Source organism: Limulus polyphemus, unplaced genomic scaffold (assembly GCF_000517525.1).
Source record: "Limulus polyphemus unplaced genomic scaffold, Limulus_polyphemus-2.1.2 Scaffold2914, whole genome shotgun sequence".
Taxonomy (NCBI): Eukaryota; Metazoa; Arthropoda; class Merostomata; order Xiphosura; family Limulidae; genus Limulus; species Limulus polyphemus.
In genome coordinates this window covers 14,599-30,995 of record NW_013668524.1, presented here as the reverse complement: position 1 = coordinate 30,995, position 16,397 = coordinate 14,599, and the positions used below count along the sequence as shown (strand labels likewise).

The 16,397-nt window shown below is 33.8% G+C and overlaps 1 protein-coding gene across 4 annotated transcripts in view; it reads right to left on the bottom strand.

The window, feature by feature from the left end:
• The window catches only part of LOC106468202 (glucose transporter type 1-like), a 63,855-nt gene that overhangs the window by 34,292 nt on the left and 13,166 nt on the right, over positions 1-16,397 (bottom strand). For all 4 annotated transcript variants that reach the window (XR_002612585.1, XR_002612586.1, XM_022396540.1 and 1 more), the window contains exons 2-3: positions 2,053-2,213; positions 1,747-1,871 (exon numbers count right to left, since the gene is read on the bottom strand). Coding sequence is in view for 2 of the 4 variants with exons in the window: in XM_022396540.1 (XP_022252248.1) it covers positions 1,747-1,871; positions 2,053-2,213 (286 nt within the window). In the remaining 2 variants the exon portion in view is untranslated. The remainder of the gene's footprint in view (positions 1-1,746; positions 1,872-2,052; positions 2,214-16,397) is intronic.

Genomic DNA, 16,397 nt, shown 5'->3' with positions numbered 1-16,397 from the left:
AGCATTCCTGAAAGAACAAGATAGTTCTAGAAACTTGAGGGCGCCACAGTGGTCATGTGACTCGCTGACGCAACAATATGTAAGTGAATGCTATTCCTTATCGGTAACATGGCAGCCATCTATCAACATGTTCACAAATTGTTCTGTCTTTTTTTACTTTGCCAAATATGTCAAATTATAGAAAGCAATACTTTTATCTCTAAAAAAAAAAATGCGTGTGTCCAGGCTCCAGGAACCCAGCTTGTCTACACCCCTGGTTCTAAGCTTAGAGAGACAAAATAAAGGCAGAGTACTGAGCATACGTACACTATACTGTACAAAATACAAATATATGATATAGCAACAAATGTGCTTGAAGATCCACTATCTAATTTGAGGTATCCTAAAGCAATACGAAACATTTCTAGCCGATTGCGGATGAAGGAAAGGTATGATCCTTCCCAGACCAAATAATGTACCTAGATATTTGTATTCATCAACAAAAAGAATGAGAATTATAGAGCTTGGGGGTTGATGGGTAAAAGTAAGGTACTTACACTACAGAGAAGAAGAATCCGTAATAATCTAACCTCGTGATTAAGTGAAGTTGGTTTATTTAATTTCAACACCAAAATATTAAGATTTAATTATATAAACAATTAGATCACCAATTGCAGGATAGCGCTAGGCTGTCTGATGATACTCATTATATAGCTTGGTAAACTGAAGAAATTGGATAAGATGCTTGTTACAAAGACATAGCAATATATCCTGAGCAAGCCTCGAACAAACAAACTTTCACTTTTCAATTCAATGCATTAGTCACTAAGCCACCATACCCTAGCTATCATTAATAGTAGAAGAGACATTTCTAGGAACTCAATCACAGTAAAAGATTCAGAAATAACAGAAGAAATAGAAACATACAATTGATTTTAATTTTATGGACACCCTCTAATGATTCAGAATAACACAGTATCTGATACAATCAACAAAAACTACATTAAACATAGTCTGAGAAGCTGTTCCCTGTTGCCTCCTACCAACCCATGCAATTGTAAAAATTAAGTAAAGAAATATAATTGTAACCATAATTTGCCAAATTTTCCCTCATAATAATTTAATTTTTTTTATTTTAGCGATATGTAATACTTATTTAGTGCACTTTACATAAAACAATAAAAATATAACTTTCATTTCCGCACAGTTCCGAGGAATCTCGCCTGTAAACAACGGATTCATACAGATTTGGTGCCCTTGGTGAATGTTTTGTAATATTTTCGGTTAGAATATATAGCACTTTAAATGTTTATGTCCTTGAAACACTACAAGTAGGAGACTTGTAACATGTAACAACTACATTTATAAAGAATATTTATCTTACCAAACAACTGAAAATCTTCTAAAATTTGTCTCTAGAAAATCATTTTCAAAACAACATTCACATGGTGCTGAATAACAATAGCTTTTAACTTTGTTTGAAATAAGCAAAAGAGAGATTGAATGCTTAGCTCAACAGTAGTTACACAACTGGCTGATTTTAAAAAGCAACTATACTTATAAATAATTGAACAATTATTTTTTTAAAAAAGTAATAAATCTTCGATATTCACATTTCGATGGCTATAACTTTAAAATATAACAAAAGTTATTTTGTTATTATATAACAAAATTATTCAAATGTAATCATAATTTAAAACAAAATTTCCTCATTGAAATTAAGTTGTATAAAAAAACTGTCTCTCTGATGATAGTGAGTAGACTTACCACAATTAAAACCTATGATAAGGCGACCAAAGATAAGCATCTCGATACTATGGGACGCTTTGCTGAGCCCCATGAATGCACCTCCCAATATTGCAAGAACGTTATTAAGAAGAAGACCCCCTTTCCTGTTGAAAAACAAAATTATATCACTTTACTAATATTGTATATACAACATGATATGTATGCAAGACATAAAGTAGGAAAACATCATATTATAACATCTGAATGAAACATAAAAGCGAACAAAAGTGGAAGAACAAAACTTAAGTAACAACAATCGTTCTACTGAATTTTGAAATATCTCACCTTCCAAACCTATTAGCAACCGCTCCTCCTGAAATCCCTCCTACCATTCCACCTATGGCAAATATAGAAACTGTGACGGACCACAGAAATTCTCTGAAAGCATTTGTAATCATTTCTTCCGTTCTCCTCTCATATATGTCTGATATAAATTCTTTAATAAGCTGGAAGACATATAATAAAGTTTACCTTATTATTATTATTTTACCTTATTATATATATACATAAATCTATCACTAACTGTACAAAATGGGGAAAAAATGACAATGAAGAAAACCAATTTACAGAAAATCTCGAAAACACTGATAGAGGTTCAAAAAGTGCACTTCTTCATTTGTAGGCACTCTTATCTAGTTTTTTAAAAAGGGCCGTTTTATTCTCAAACTACAAAAGAATGTGCGCCATAATGATGACATTTGATTTACATCGATGTATTGATTTTTTTTAAATGTTTTAAAATATGCGTGCATAGTAAATTTTGCTACACTTGTACGTAAATTCAAAATAGCACAGCTTGTACGTTTGACCTAGTTAGGGAATGGGTGCTACTATATCGATCTGTACGTTTTTTATTTAAATTCTCTGATATCGTACATTGTTCTAAATTCAATAAATTCAACTTATTTGCTGATATCTCCTTTACTACACTTATTTATGTAATTCTAGTTTTTACCTTGGAAGTGAATCACAGAAATGATATTTTCAGTCAACTAAGATATCAAGATACCCAAATTTCTATATAATTCTACGATAAACAAATGAATGAGAAAAGCAAAAACAAAAAGAACTAACGTACTTTTCATTATTAACTGAAAACCAATTCGATTGAAGGCTTTCGTGTTTTTTTTCCATGTGTTATTATAGTAAGAAGCAGCAATGAGATTCAGTGTTAACTGGAGTTTTGATTAACCAATTGTTAATTCAGTTTAGATTTATTTCTTCTTGAAATCTAAAACCAAAAAAGTGTAATTTCTGAAGTTCAACGTTTCTAAGACCCACAATCGATTGGAGGTTTACAAGAACACGAAAATATTATAGCAAATAAAGCCACCAAGTTGAACATTCCGAATTGCGTGATGCTAAACTAAAGCTAAATGATTTGTTTTAGTCATCTAATAGTCAAAAGGGTCCATTAAAGGCAAAACTAATGCTTTTTTATGTAGTCGAATCACTGTCCATTTAAGTTAATCCTCAATTTTGGATGTTTTCCCACATGTTTAACTTCGTACACCCTTCATGTCGAACAGAATAGCACGTGTATACAACCGGACAGAAGTGGAATTTCATATATGAAATTACTCTTAATATAAATTCGTCGCCTACGGTACAGTAAAAGTATATTATAAACGAATTTTTCTTTTCTTTTTAAACTTCAGATCTACTTTTGCGTTTTAGTATTCAATCGCTTACTTATAAAATATTTTCGTATCAACATCCAAGATACGAAATGGTATAGGTATTGGAACAGAGTGATGAAAGTGTTAGAGCAAATCTCCAATACAAAGTGACCGGCACCCATTTCAGCATCCCTATAAATTTCAGTGAGTTTTAGTCTGAAATCATACTCAGTATGAGTAGATAAGGATTTTAAAATAATTTGGTAGTTACAGGTAAAGATTCAAAATATAAGATAAAAACTACAAAAAACGTCAATGTAAATTTCCGACGTCTACGCGAAACATGCGTCAAATGTAACGCAGTTTAGTACTTTATACATGTTTTTATTATTACTTTCTTCGTTTAATTAAAACTGAAATCGTTAATAGTTGAATATAATGTTTATTACATCAGCTTATCTTAACACACATTTTTGTTTAACAATATTTCACTAAAACTACTCTATTTGGTAATAGATGACGCCACATATCTCTCGGGATTTCTTGCCCAACACGACCACGAAATATTATTTTAGATATTTCAGACATTTTTTATTTTTATAGTCCAAAAAGTTATGTTTTATCAATTCGCCGACTATGTATTTGAAAAGTTATGTATCGTTTAAGTTTGCCTTTTTAAAAATGTTATTATATTTTTGGAAGTTTGTTTTTAACATATAAGTTTATTTCAGAATTTTCATGTAGGGTAACATAAAAGGCCAACTTTGCAAAGTTACGCTATCTTTGAAATGATACACTAAAAGGAAGGCAAACCAAGCTAAGAGTATTTATGGATAACTCATGGGCTATCATTATGTGACTGAATAGTGGGACTTGACCGTCATTTTTATAGTGCATCAATGGCTCCAAAGTACAGAACGCTTTTTTTTTTTGCGACAACGGAACGTTAACCATGAATTTTCGTATTCACAATCCAGTCAATCTAATCACTAGGCAATGACCAGCCCAATTGTTAGAATACTGATCTAAACATACAAAATATTTGACGACAGTTCTGAAAAACAAGAATATCTAATTTCCTGAAACTCTTTAACTTTGTTATGTTCAGTATCTTTTCATTCTCATTCGGTAATTATTATCTATCTATTTCGATAGAATGTCAAACTTTACAGATGGAAAGCTGTTTTATATATTGTTACGACAACGGAAGTCATATGACGCTGCTGGCGCGATTGGCGCTGATAGCGTGCGTGATGTTTCTCGAATGATCAGGGAAGTCCGAGATGCTCTCTTCGTTAGTATATAAGCCTAGCAGAGAAAGCCAGCGGGAATGAAGAGAGAGCAGTAGTTACTTTGAGCTCCTGTAATTTATGATTCTGTTAGTTTCGAACTAGTGAGCCGTAAAGTGTGTGTTTTGCACTCGTTGAAAGCGAAGTTATCGAGATTTATAGCTTGTATTATAAAAATTGTTAAGTTTAAAGTGACGAGAAACGTACTGACTGTGGAACGTCTGTGTACTAAAAGTTTGTATCGAGGAAGAATAAACTGGTTTAATCAAAAAGGACTTGTATAGCTGAAGATCCTCGGAAAGAATTTCTACCTGAAACAAACAATCAGGCAGATACATAACAATATATATATGTATATATTGGAAGTCTTATAACGCTAAAAACCTGGTTTCTGTACTGTGGCGAGGACAGCACGGATAGCACATTGAGTAGCTTTGTGCTTAACAGTAAATAAAAATCATATGGAGAAATATATGATACGATTGTCGTCAAAAAATAAGTTTGTTTTGCACTGTTTTCAGAGTAAAATAACATCATTAAAGTATTAAACAATTTAATGTTCTGTAAACACAAAGTTTTGAAGTTTAAAAATGAATGAAGAGAATCGGCTTATTTGTTTCCTTTCTTCACCAAAACGCGAATTTCAGTGAAGAAAAGATGATGTACAGGCCTAATCTATTCTTTGATTCCCTACTCCCGCTGCAACAGGCTAGTTTCGCCGAATTGACAGCTCATCAGTGCTGCTTGGAAAAGCGAAGCAAACAAGTAACGTCTTTTGCAGCAGTTAGTGCACTGAATAATAATAAATAATTAATTGTGACGGTATGTTACATGTTATTCAAACACCTAAAGTATTTTAGGTTATTAATGGTGAGTAAAGGAGTATACAATTAAACCACCAAAGAGCGTTGGTATAAGATTTCAATTTATACACACATTTTTGTATTTCTTTTTTTTTAGGCTACGTAGGTTTCAGATGGGTTTACCGCTCATATCTTGTTCACAGTGCATCATCATATATTGAAGTAGGAAATATATTTGCTCATATTGGAGAACAAATCCCATACCATGACCAGCTAAGTTCCGAACTATATCAGCTCTTATAAGCCTATCGAATAATGTGGCAGATAATTTTATGCAAAGTAACTTTATATACGCTTTAGGTATAGAATATAACATGTGTTGATCTTGTTTATATGCACTCACATCTTTTTTTTCATTCCTTCATAACAAAACAGTTTTTTGAGGTAATCAACCTTTACAGTCATAAATTTTCTCAACTTACAGTGGCATAGATTGAAAGATAAAAATACATTTATTTTATAATTGCTATAATTTCCTTTTACGACGACAATGAACCAAACACCTTTAAATTGTAACGCTCTCTTAGGCTGAAAGGGCGAGCATGTTTGGTGACGGGTTCGATCTCGCGACCCGTTGATTGCGAATAGAGCGCCCTAACCACTAGGACGTGATAGGCCTAGAAGTGTCTGGGATTTTATGTTTGGTTTTTGGGTACCATAATACACTAAAGCTAGATAAGAATTATTTCATTACTAACTATTTATTCAGTAATTAAATAATGATAGAAAAAAGTAGTGAAAATGGACATAAAACGCAAATATTATAGGATTACTCCTCTTTCTGTTCAATGAGAATAAACTGTTGACACTCTACACTGTGATTAGCTGTCATACATTAAAGAGTACTACACCAACATAGTGCTTATAAAGGTATAGAAAGTTATACCATTCCCAGCAGTATTGTGGTGATTTCATTCATCTTTCCTAAGACTGAAATTACACGTGATAAACGTGTTAAAATTAGAATTTTGGCAGGTGAAGATTAGTACTACTTGACAGACAGGGGCAAAATTTTATATTTCAGTTGGAGCTGAAGAGTGTATATGGTTTATGGTTTATTATGAATTTCGTGTAAAGCCGTCCCTAATTTAGCAGTATAAGACTAGAGGGAAGGCAGCTAGTCATCACCACCCACCACACCACCACTCTTGGGCTACTCTTTTACCAACGTATAGTGAGATTGACCGTCACATTATAACGCCCCCACAGCTGATAGGGTGAGTATGTTTGGTGTGACGGGGATTCGAACCCGCGACCCGCAGATTGCCAATCGAGCGCTTGGCCATGCCGGGCGGAGAGTGTACATGAAACCAGTACTGTTGATAATAGAAGTAGTCAAGGTAAAATCCGATTTCCTTTAAAAATGCTGGAAAGTAACACGACAAGTCAGTATAGATCTTGTCATTGACCTAGCTATAAGTACAGTTAAGAATGTTAGTTCCATCACAGTAAGATAATTATTAATATGTAGTTGTCTCAATGGACGCGTAGCTGCTGGGATGAGGTAACCAACTAGACCAAAAGGTTGAAAGGGTCATTAGACCACACACACAAATGGAATGAGCAAAGCTGGACACTGAATCCAAGTTTAGATTATTTGGCAACAATAAACGATAATTTATTGGATAGCAGATAGGAGAAGTATATCACGATAAACGTATAGCGTCTACAGTGAAACATGCTGGGAAACAATATGAGTGTGGGCTGCTTCTTAACTAATGGTGATATAAAAAAAAATTGATGGCAAATCGTTATGCATCGCGTTATTCCCTTGGGAAAATACTTATTGGGCAGAGAGTTATTTTTTAGTGACAGTGACCCCAAACGTGCAGCAAATGTGATGAAACGATACCCGGATTAAAGAGTACGAATGAATACTTTCCACCACGGCCTGGCCAGCATATAGTTATAATATAGATATTATTAAGGCTCTATGGACTTATGTGGGAACTGCAAAGGTCAAACAACAAGCTTGTGAGGAGTAATACACGTATGGTAACATAAAAATAGGCAGCAGATTTAGTCTTCCATATATCCAATACGGTATATTCATAATTGTTATTGTAAGCCACGTATATTATATAATAATATCGAACTTTCCATGAAGTTTACTCAACTATTAATAAACTAAATATGTTTTATCATTTTAAACCCTACTCTACCATGCTTAACTGGAAGTTGTAGCAAAGTTTTAGATTTAACACGGGTTGTTCAGTTTCATCCACATGAAAATGCATCAAGACATTGAAGATAAACCTTACAATTTCTAATTAGAAATTCCTTGATGTGGGTTTGCTATACTTAGCTGTTTATTTAGTAACATTGTTAATAATATTAAAGCTGTTTGTCCAATCAGAAGTCTTATATCTTTAAGCGTTCTTGTTCATCTCACACTGTGATGTGGCATTAAAGGAAAAAAAAAGAGCTAGCATAAGTTTGAGACGTGTGAACAAAATTTGTATTATGAAGAATAAGCTAAACGTTATAGCGTTTTTTATTATTTTAAATTCATGAATATAAATAAGTATATTTTTCTTTTCATTGCAATCATTTGTGAGTAAATGAGCTCTAATGGAAATATATTATTACTGATAAACAGTATGTTCGTGTAACACGCTCGAAAGATTCTCGATGGCCCAATAAACAAAAGCATTTGTTTATTAATTTTCTAAATATCTGTTTTTCGCATGCTACACAGAAATATCATATGCAGCAATAACAGTATCAAATAAGTTACCCTTGTGAATTAGAACATTTCATAGAGTTACGAAGGACTAGTCATGAGATGTAATTGAGCTATATTTGATCTAGAGTCCCGGAATGTCGACTAATGAATATTAAAATACACGTCCCAGCTGACGTATTGTATATAAATGCGTGACTATTTTTCACATGTTATATGCCGCATGCTAATCTTTATTTTTTGTGTATCTACCGCACCTACCTTGTGTGATATGTTTTATTTATCAGATATGAATACATTTGTTAAGTGGGAGTTATGAACACCGTCCAAACAAAATATAGGATTACCTTAATTCAGAAATGGCCTTGTTGTAACGCTCCCTAGTGGGTGTGGGTGGGGTGAATTAATTTAATTAAGTAATATTAATTTTAAATGGGGACAGTTTGGATTAGCTTAAGTGACTTAGTAAGGTTGTTATTCATTATTGATGTAATTTATTTTTGTGTCTAAAGCTACACAGTGGGCTATTTGTCCTCTTCTCACCGCTGGAAATCGAATTTTGGAATTTAACAATGTAAGTCAACTGACTCACATGGTATAGTGTCCACGGAAAGGGTGACTTATAGGCGCTATACTCAGTACGGTACAAAATTTGTTTTAGCGTATGACAGATATTAAATATAGTAATATAGTATAATAAAATTATAAAAACTCCTACGGGTCGTGGGTTCGAAACCTTTTACCGAATAAGCTCACTCTTTTCAGCCGTGAGGACGTTATAATGTGACAGTTCATCCCACTGTTAGTTGGTAAAGAGAAGCCCAACAGTTGGAGATGATGGTGTTGACTAGCTGCCTTCCCTCCAGTATAAACCTTCAAAATTAGTGTCGGCTAGTGCATCTAGCCCACGAGTAGCTTTGCGCGAATTTCAACATATTTAAAAATCACAGAGGGGGGGGGGGCAGACAAGGACGTATTTTATCACTCATCTTATTTAGAGTACTAAAATAAAGTTTCCTATAAGTTACAGTGTAATATTGAAAAAGTTTAACATTATCATAAGTTATTCTTTTTTATGATGTTATTGTAAGCAAGTCCAATAACCCCGAAAATGTAATATCGAAGAGTGTGAAGCACGGAAATAAATTAATTTCAAAATGTTATTTTCCAACTGCCCCTATGGCGAATTTATTAAATTCACTGCAGTCCTTTTAGCGCTAATAACAAAGTTATCTGTATCGACTAAAAAGTTTTGATAGACAAAAGGAGAGAGCTTATAGTTTCTGGGAAAGGGGAGGGAAGGTGTCTCGAGAGAAGTATTAACTGTTTACATGTCTTTCTTTTTCTTTTTATAGTCAGATCTCTGGATGTGTAAATCTCCACTTGAGAAGGAAGTAAAAGCGATTTCAAAGAGTTTTGATACAGCGGTCGAAATATCTAAAGATATGTTATGCTTGAATATTTCTTTCATTATTATAAACGTAAATAAAATAACGACCCATATCTCCAGAAGGTAATTTACTGGCTCAATATTTCGCTATAACAGCTTCGTCAGGAACTATCGATATCCTACAAGTTCACTAATCCAGTGGTCTAAGCTACAATAGCGAAATATTGTGTTAATAAAGTTACATTTTGGAGATGTAGGTCGTGATTATATTTACGTTTAGAAATGTCTCATAATGAACTCCAGTTTACGTTAAACAAAATTAAAAATAATAATTTGTTGCTCCCCAGTGGAACAGCGATATGTCTGTGGACTTACAACGCTAGAAACCGGATTTCGATACCCTTGGTGGGCAGAATACAGATAGCCCATTGTGTATCTTTGTGCTTAATTACAAACAAACAATAATTTCTTTCATTATCTTTACATGTATATCGGTGGCTAAATATCAAAACAGTTTGTGATCACGTGTGTGGGAATTTTTCAGGTTGATCGGTCTTAACTCTAGGAATTTTCAAAACGTGCTGACCTTAATATATGTCTTCCGTCGACAGCGCTACCTAGTAGTGAGTTAATTTATTTTTCCCCAGAAAAGTAATTCTCATAGTAAAAACAATGCAGTGATGTCACGTTAAGAAAACAAGTGGAAGCGATTTAAGCAAAGTAACCGTAACTACAGGTGTTATGCTGTCTAAATTTTTTCTAGGTGAAAATTTCAGTTGTTTGAACCTAATTACTGAAGTAAGTCGGTGAGGTAAATACTTGGTTGCTGAAAGGTGAAACATAAAAATATTCAGTAGATAAAATACGTAGAATCAAATCATGATTAGTCTTGGGCGGGAAAAAAGGTTTAATGTGTCATACTTGGCCAAGTAAAAATTTGATTAAGATTCTCAAACTAGTTGATAACAAAAGTATACTCTTAGGGTTGTACGTTTTCGCTGTGTATAGCTTGTTAATAATAGGATATATTTTCAATATTTATCTTTCAGTGATGTCTACAATACGCCACTGTGGCCTTTACTCTTACTTCTCCCGACAGATTAAGACTTGTTTCAATAAATTACACCAATTACTTGGAATGATTTAGTATGATGGAGACAACATTTCAAAACCTGGAGCAACTTCAATGGAATTTGCTGTATGACATTGAAGAAGCAGAACTTGGGTGATAGTAATACATGTGATGACACTTCACGATAAGACTGATAATTCTTAGCCCATCATTCCCATGATTCAATACATTCTAATCATTATAGGTTGTCGTTTAGACGTTAAGTAGTTCTAGGCAGTTTGTTATAATGGAAAGGCTTCATCACTTTACAAATTATGCTTTGACTCTGATCTACATAGTTGGATTACTTTTTTAATCACAACTTCTTAATAATTTTCTAATCTGATAGGGGTTCTGGTAAGAGGAATGTTTAATGACATTTGGACTCAGACTATGAGTGTGTTGTGAGTCAACCAGTGTGACGAGATTCAGTAACTGGGAGAAAGGCCTTGTTGCAGAAGCCTACAATAAATCTTCTTATTCAAAACCAATAAAGAGGCAAAGAGAATGAAAATCATCATCAGCCTATTGTGACGTCTTATCGGATCCATTAATGGTAATGATATCATACAAGAATGAAATGAATTGAAAGCCTATTTTAGGAATTATTGAACAACTATCTGAAACTTAGTTCCTTTCCTCCACTTTTTCACGGTTCTATAGCTCAACAAATAGCTATATTTAAATAGCTTACAGATTATTCTATTCCTTAATATTTGTTTAAATTTGTTTGGATCAGAAGGTAAAGAAAAGTGGTTCACACTTTCGAGTTAAAGCCAATAACCCCGCAATCAGTGCAAACAAAAAGTAAACCCGCAATTTAGAAATGAAGAAAATCTGAAGTGTTAATTAGAGAAGATCTTAAGTTAGTCTATTGACTGACAATAATTTAATATTCGTTCCTGAAATAGAAGGATAAAACTACGATTTGTGTTCCCCCCTTTTTCATCCTTTGTTCTTAAATGTTTACACTGAGCAACAGAAACACATAAGTAAAAGGCATGAAATAGCTCCATAAGTACGGTCATTAAAATAACTAGAAGGTGTCAGCACGGGAAACAGAAAGTATAGAAAAAGCGTTAGAACTGCTCCCTAGAGTTTAAACAATCAGCTGTTGTTTGTTTTGTTTTGTTTTTTACCTAACTTGACAGAGTACAGGAATCCTTTAGAATACCAATGCTCCCAGACACGTAAAGTGCATTTGCTCTTCACTGGTCCCGGTACTTGGATGTCTACATCTACAACACGCGCTGCTCGCGTGCATAGGTGAAATGCCTCACATATAAGCTTACTATGCATATTCATTATTATGCTGTAGGCAGCACAAAAAGAAAAAAGAGAGAGAGAGAGAGAGAGAGAGAAACTCAGAAGGAGACCATACATTTTTCGTTTATTGAAATTCTAAAGCAGAAAAACAGACGCTGTTTAATTGAAAAGAGACACGAATACAAAGCCAAAGCTGGACGGGGCGAAGAGTGTTTCAAATAAAACATGCATACAAGCCAATGCTAAATCCCTGTTTGTCAGCCCTATAAGAACACAGGTTACTCTATGATTATAGGAAATTTTATATTTCTAATTTTTTGTATTTTATAAACGTAAATCCTCTATTAATAAAAATAACAGGTAAATGTTTGTATTGAGATCTTTGAAAAGACCAGCTACAAAATTTAGTTCTTTCATTTTCACTACATCAAATCTAGATCATTAAAGATCAATACTTTTTCTAAGTAATGTTTTTCCATTTACACTGATAACAAAACCAAAACCGTTAAAACTGCACTTAACTTTGGAGTCTTAAGTCATTTTATCCAAAAATATCATGTTTTAGATACACGACTTTATCAAACAATCTTCTAACTACTGATGGACTCATTGGCTTTTTGAAACACATTTGTCTAATGTATTTGTGCCCAAAATTGTTTGTAGATCTATGACGCTGATGATCACAGAATGCCTAATAACAAACACACACACAGATGTAAATAAAAGTTTCATCAAAACTGCAGTAAGTCAGAATAATTACTGGTGGTGCCCTCTATGTGTTTTACACAGAAAGTATAATATTTCATCAATTGTTATTGGTCAGTGAGTGTTGCAACAGATAAATACATAAAATTTCCCAATAAGATGCAATATGTGAGCCCCATCGGTGGTAAATGGTACAAAAACAAGTTAATTTGAGGTTTAACTGTACTCAGAAGAATGGGATGTGCACACAGTATTTCAATTTTTCCAAATACCTTGCTCACAAAGTGAAAGCATACTTCTGAGAAAGATCATAGTAATATCATCAAAGCTGTTTCAAAAAGTGTTTCTATCAAATACAAGCAAAATAACTCATCCCAAGTGACCAGAAAATTTTAAGTTAATTTATCAATTTAAATTATTTTACGGATTTAAAATGGATAATTATTATGCACTCTTGGTTTCACTCAGAGGCAAAGTTCTGAGCTACTTATACCGCCCACCACGAAAAGTAATTGTTGAGCATTTCAGTCATGCTAAGAGCCTCTCAACAATAATATACGATAAATCTACATTTTTATTCTTTAAGTTACGTCACATTTTGAAATGTCAACGATAGCATGATTAATTCCTAGCAGTTTAGTGTAGAATATCCTGCTTGCGAAATAAAATTTTGCATCAACAAGTCAATGTTGAGCCTTGCCTGCGTGCGCAACTTTTCAAACGCAGTGTGAGAAGCGGCCGCCGTAAACAGGAGACAGACACTGATCGCAATACATACTAGACATTCTAAAACACCTTGTTCGTTGAACCAAGTGATTCCGAACTGAGATTTAAAAGCTATGACACTATAGTAGCCAGGTAGTATAGTTGTTTTTAAAACGACGAAGGCCGCCAAAAGTTTTCCTCCGAAAGTATATATCCAAATTACATTTTGATTACAGTAAAAAGGATAGGGCACCGCGGTTAATGCATAGATAAATAAATAAATTAAGCAGTAGGTTGGTATTGTTGACTGAGTGAACGTAGTGTACGAAAAAAAAATGGCTTCCAACTGCACTAGGGTTTATTGCAGATAAAGCTCCTATTATTTGTGTTTTTTACTTCATTTAGGTAGTACCTTTGTTACTAATATAGAAACCTGCTTCTAAAATTACTGTGGTAAAAAGATGATTTAAATCAAGATGAAATAGTCAGAGTTGAAAGCGATTTATAACGGGACAGGGAATATTATTTCCTGCAGTAAGTTTGATAGCATATAATGCTAAAATTCGAGGTTCGATATCTGAGATGGATGCAGCGGAGAAAGCCTATTTTATAATTTAGCACAAAAACAAAACGAAAACGAACAGACTAACGCTTCAAAAGAAAACAAGTATTAGGAAACAATTTATCGAAAGCTTGGTGTTTGCATATAATCTCAGCTTTCATCATTATCTCTTTCCTTTAGTTAACTTCAGAATTCTACTTTTATGACTATTCTACAAGAGAGTAACATTTTACGATTGAGAATTCTGGTTCTATTTGTTTTGCCAGTGAAAAAGCCAGTAATGTTGGGATTTTATTCTCTATGTAAAGTCGAGACAGCTTTGTCTGCTATGTGATCATTAGCCGATCAAGTGATATGTCCATTTCCATCCCTATCTTGTTTGGTTTCTTCTTTCAAGTTCAGTAGCCAGCCCTACATAGGTTTTTTTATTTAGCGCTATTTTTTCCCTAATACTTGTTTGTTTACTTTTTTTTTTGTAAGATGGTGTAGTGGGTTACTAGGTTATAGAATGTATTTTAAAGCTTTATCCATTTTGCATAGAACAATAATAAAATAGGTAATCAAAGATCGTGAAAACAGTTCTGTTCTCTCAAATGATGATAAAATTATAGTTACTGCTAGAACTAGATAGGCGATAGGCCTGTTGAAGAAAGGTGATGATGAACGAAAATAAGAAATTTCGGTTTTGGCTATTCGCCGGTTTTCGACTCTGGGACGCTCTGGATAGCTGAAAAGCGGCATATACACCTGAGATAGAGCGACTATGCCAGGTAGCTATTCATATCTAGCTTCTGATGACCTTTAGAGAAGAAAATCTAGATTACTTTTATATTGCTTTAATACTGGCGTCCTAGCCATCACTATGTAGAGACCGCACCAGCGCCCTCTCAGATGTATAAAAATTTAAAACATTTTATATTAAACTCGTTGAGCTCAACGGTAAGCTTGGGGAGTTATAATGATAAAATTTTGGGTGCGATCCCTGAGATGGGCGCAGCACAAGTAACCCACTATGTAGCCTTGCGCTAAAACAGAAATGAAACTAACTAAAGCTTTAAACGAAATTATAGGGGAACATCTTAAATCAAGTTGAAATAATCGTTATAAATATACAGATAAAACTAGAGTGAAGCAAATTTCATCTCACTAAGTAATAAAAACAACAACAACTAGTTAGAATTTGATCTTTGATGGGGAATAGTTTCTAATAAAGCTGTATTAGTTACCAGCGGGGGACTAAACTGTGTAGCAATATGCAGAGTTGACTAAAAGAGTCCGTTACGAGCCTGTTGTCATACGATAATGGCCACAGTCTATGATCCCCTCACAGCCTGCTAAAGTTTAAACTCCTGTCTACCACTAGACTACTACATTAATATTCTGTGTTGGACTTAGAGTGAAAAATTTAAAACAGTTTTGATGATCATTAACATAATAATGCCATGATTAGAATGAGTAAACGGCCTTTCCGTTATTAACGCACCGGGAGAGAAACGACATTGTCCGCCGCTGTGTAATTGCTGCCGTATGAAGCCCCACTGCGTAACTGGTGCAAAAAGACAGTATATGTTATTCAATGCCCTACGGACAAAAAGAAAAATCTAGCCCATCCAGAATGCGAAGAAAATGAAATTAACTTCAGTTGTAAGAAAAAACACATGAGAGATTAATGTTGGAATAAAGCACGATGTCACCCTTAGTTTTCTATATTACTTTATTGCTCATTTTTTTTTTTTACGGAATATTTCTTGGTAAACAAACTTCATCATGTCAGTGTACGTCCACAATTCCTATTATAGTGTAATAGATTTCTAATTCCTATTTCAATGTTCTTTGCCATTATTTACAGCCTTTATTAGATTCCAAATAAAAACACACTGCTCTTACTGGCTGTTCTTGTCATGATAGAAGCTGAATTGTGTTCTTCTATTTAACAAGTTGTTATTTTTAAAATTCTGTATTCAGTCTTTATAAGACATAATAACTGTATTAACAAATACACGTGGGTCCGTAGAAGTGCTTTTTGTATTGGGTGTGTGTGTGTAGGGTGGGGGGGGGGGCATCAAAAAATTCCCAACTCATAACATTATAATATTTTTCAAGTATGTTGCCAAACCATAATTGATTATACTCCTAATACTATATTTAAATGCAAACACATAGATTATACTTTAGCTATGGGAAAAAAACAACACATTTAAGCAATTATTATAACTAGCAGAAATATCTGTCCGGAGGGTATGCATAACTGCTAGTTCCTGCAGAAAGTTATTGGGCCTGCGGCCTTTTCTGGAATTGTCTGACAGTTCTACAACAATGTACTCCTACTTGACGTTCAATAATGCTCACCATGTATGAAGAAAATGATTTTATTGAAATTTTAGTTTAAAAAAGAAGCTATCATCACAGCATTACATCACATAGTAGATTTTATTGA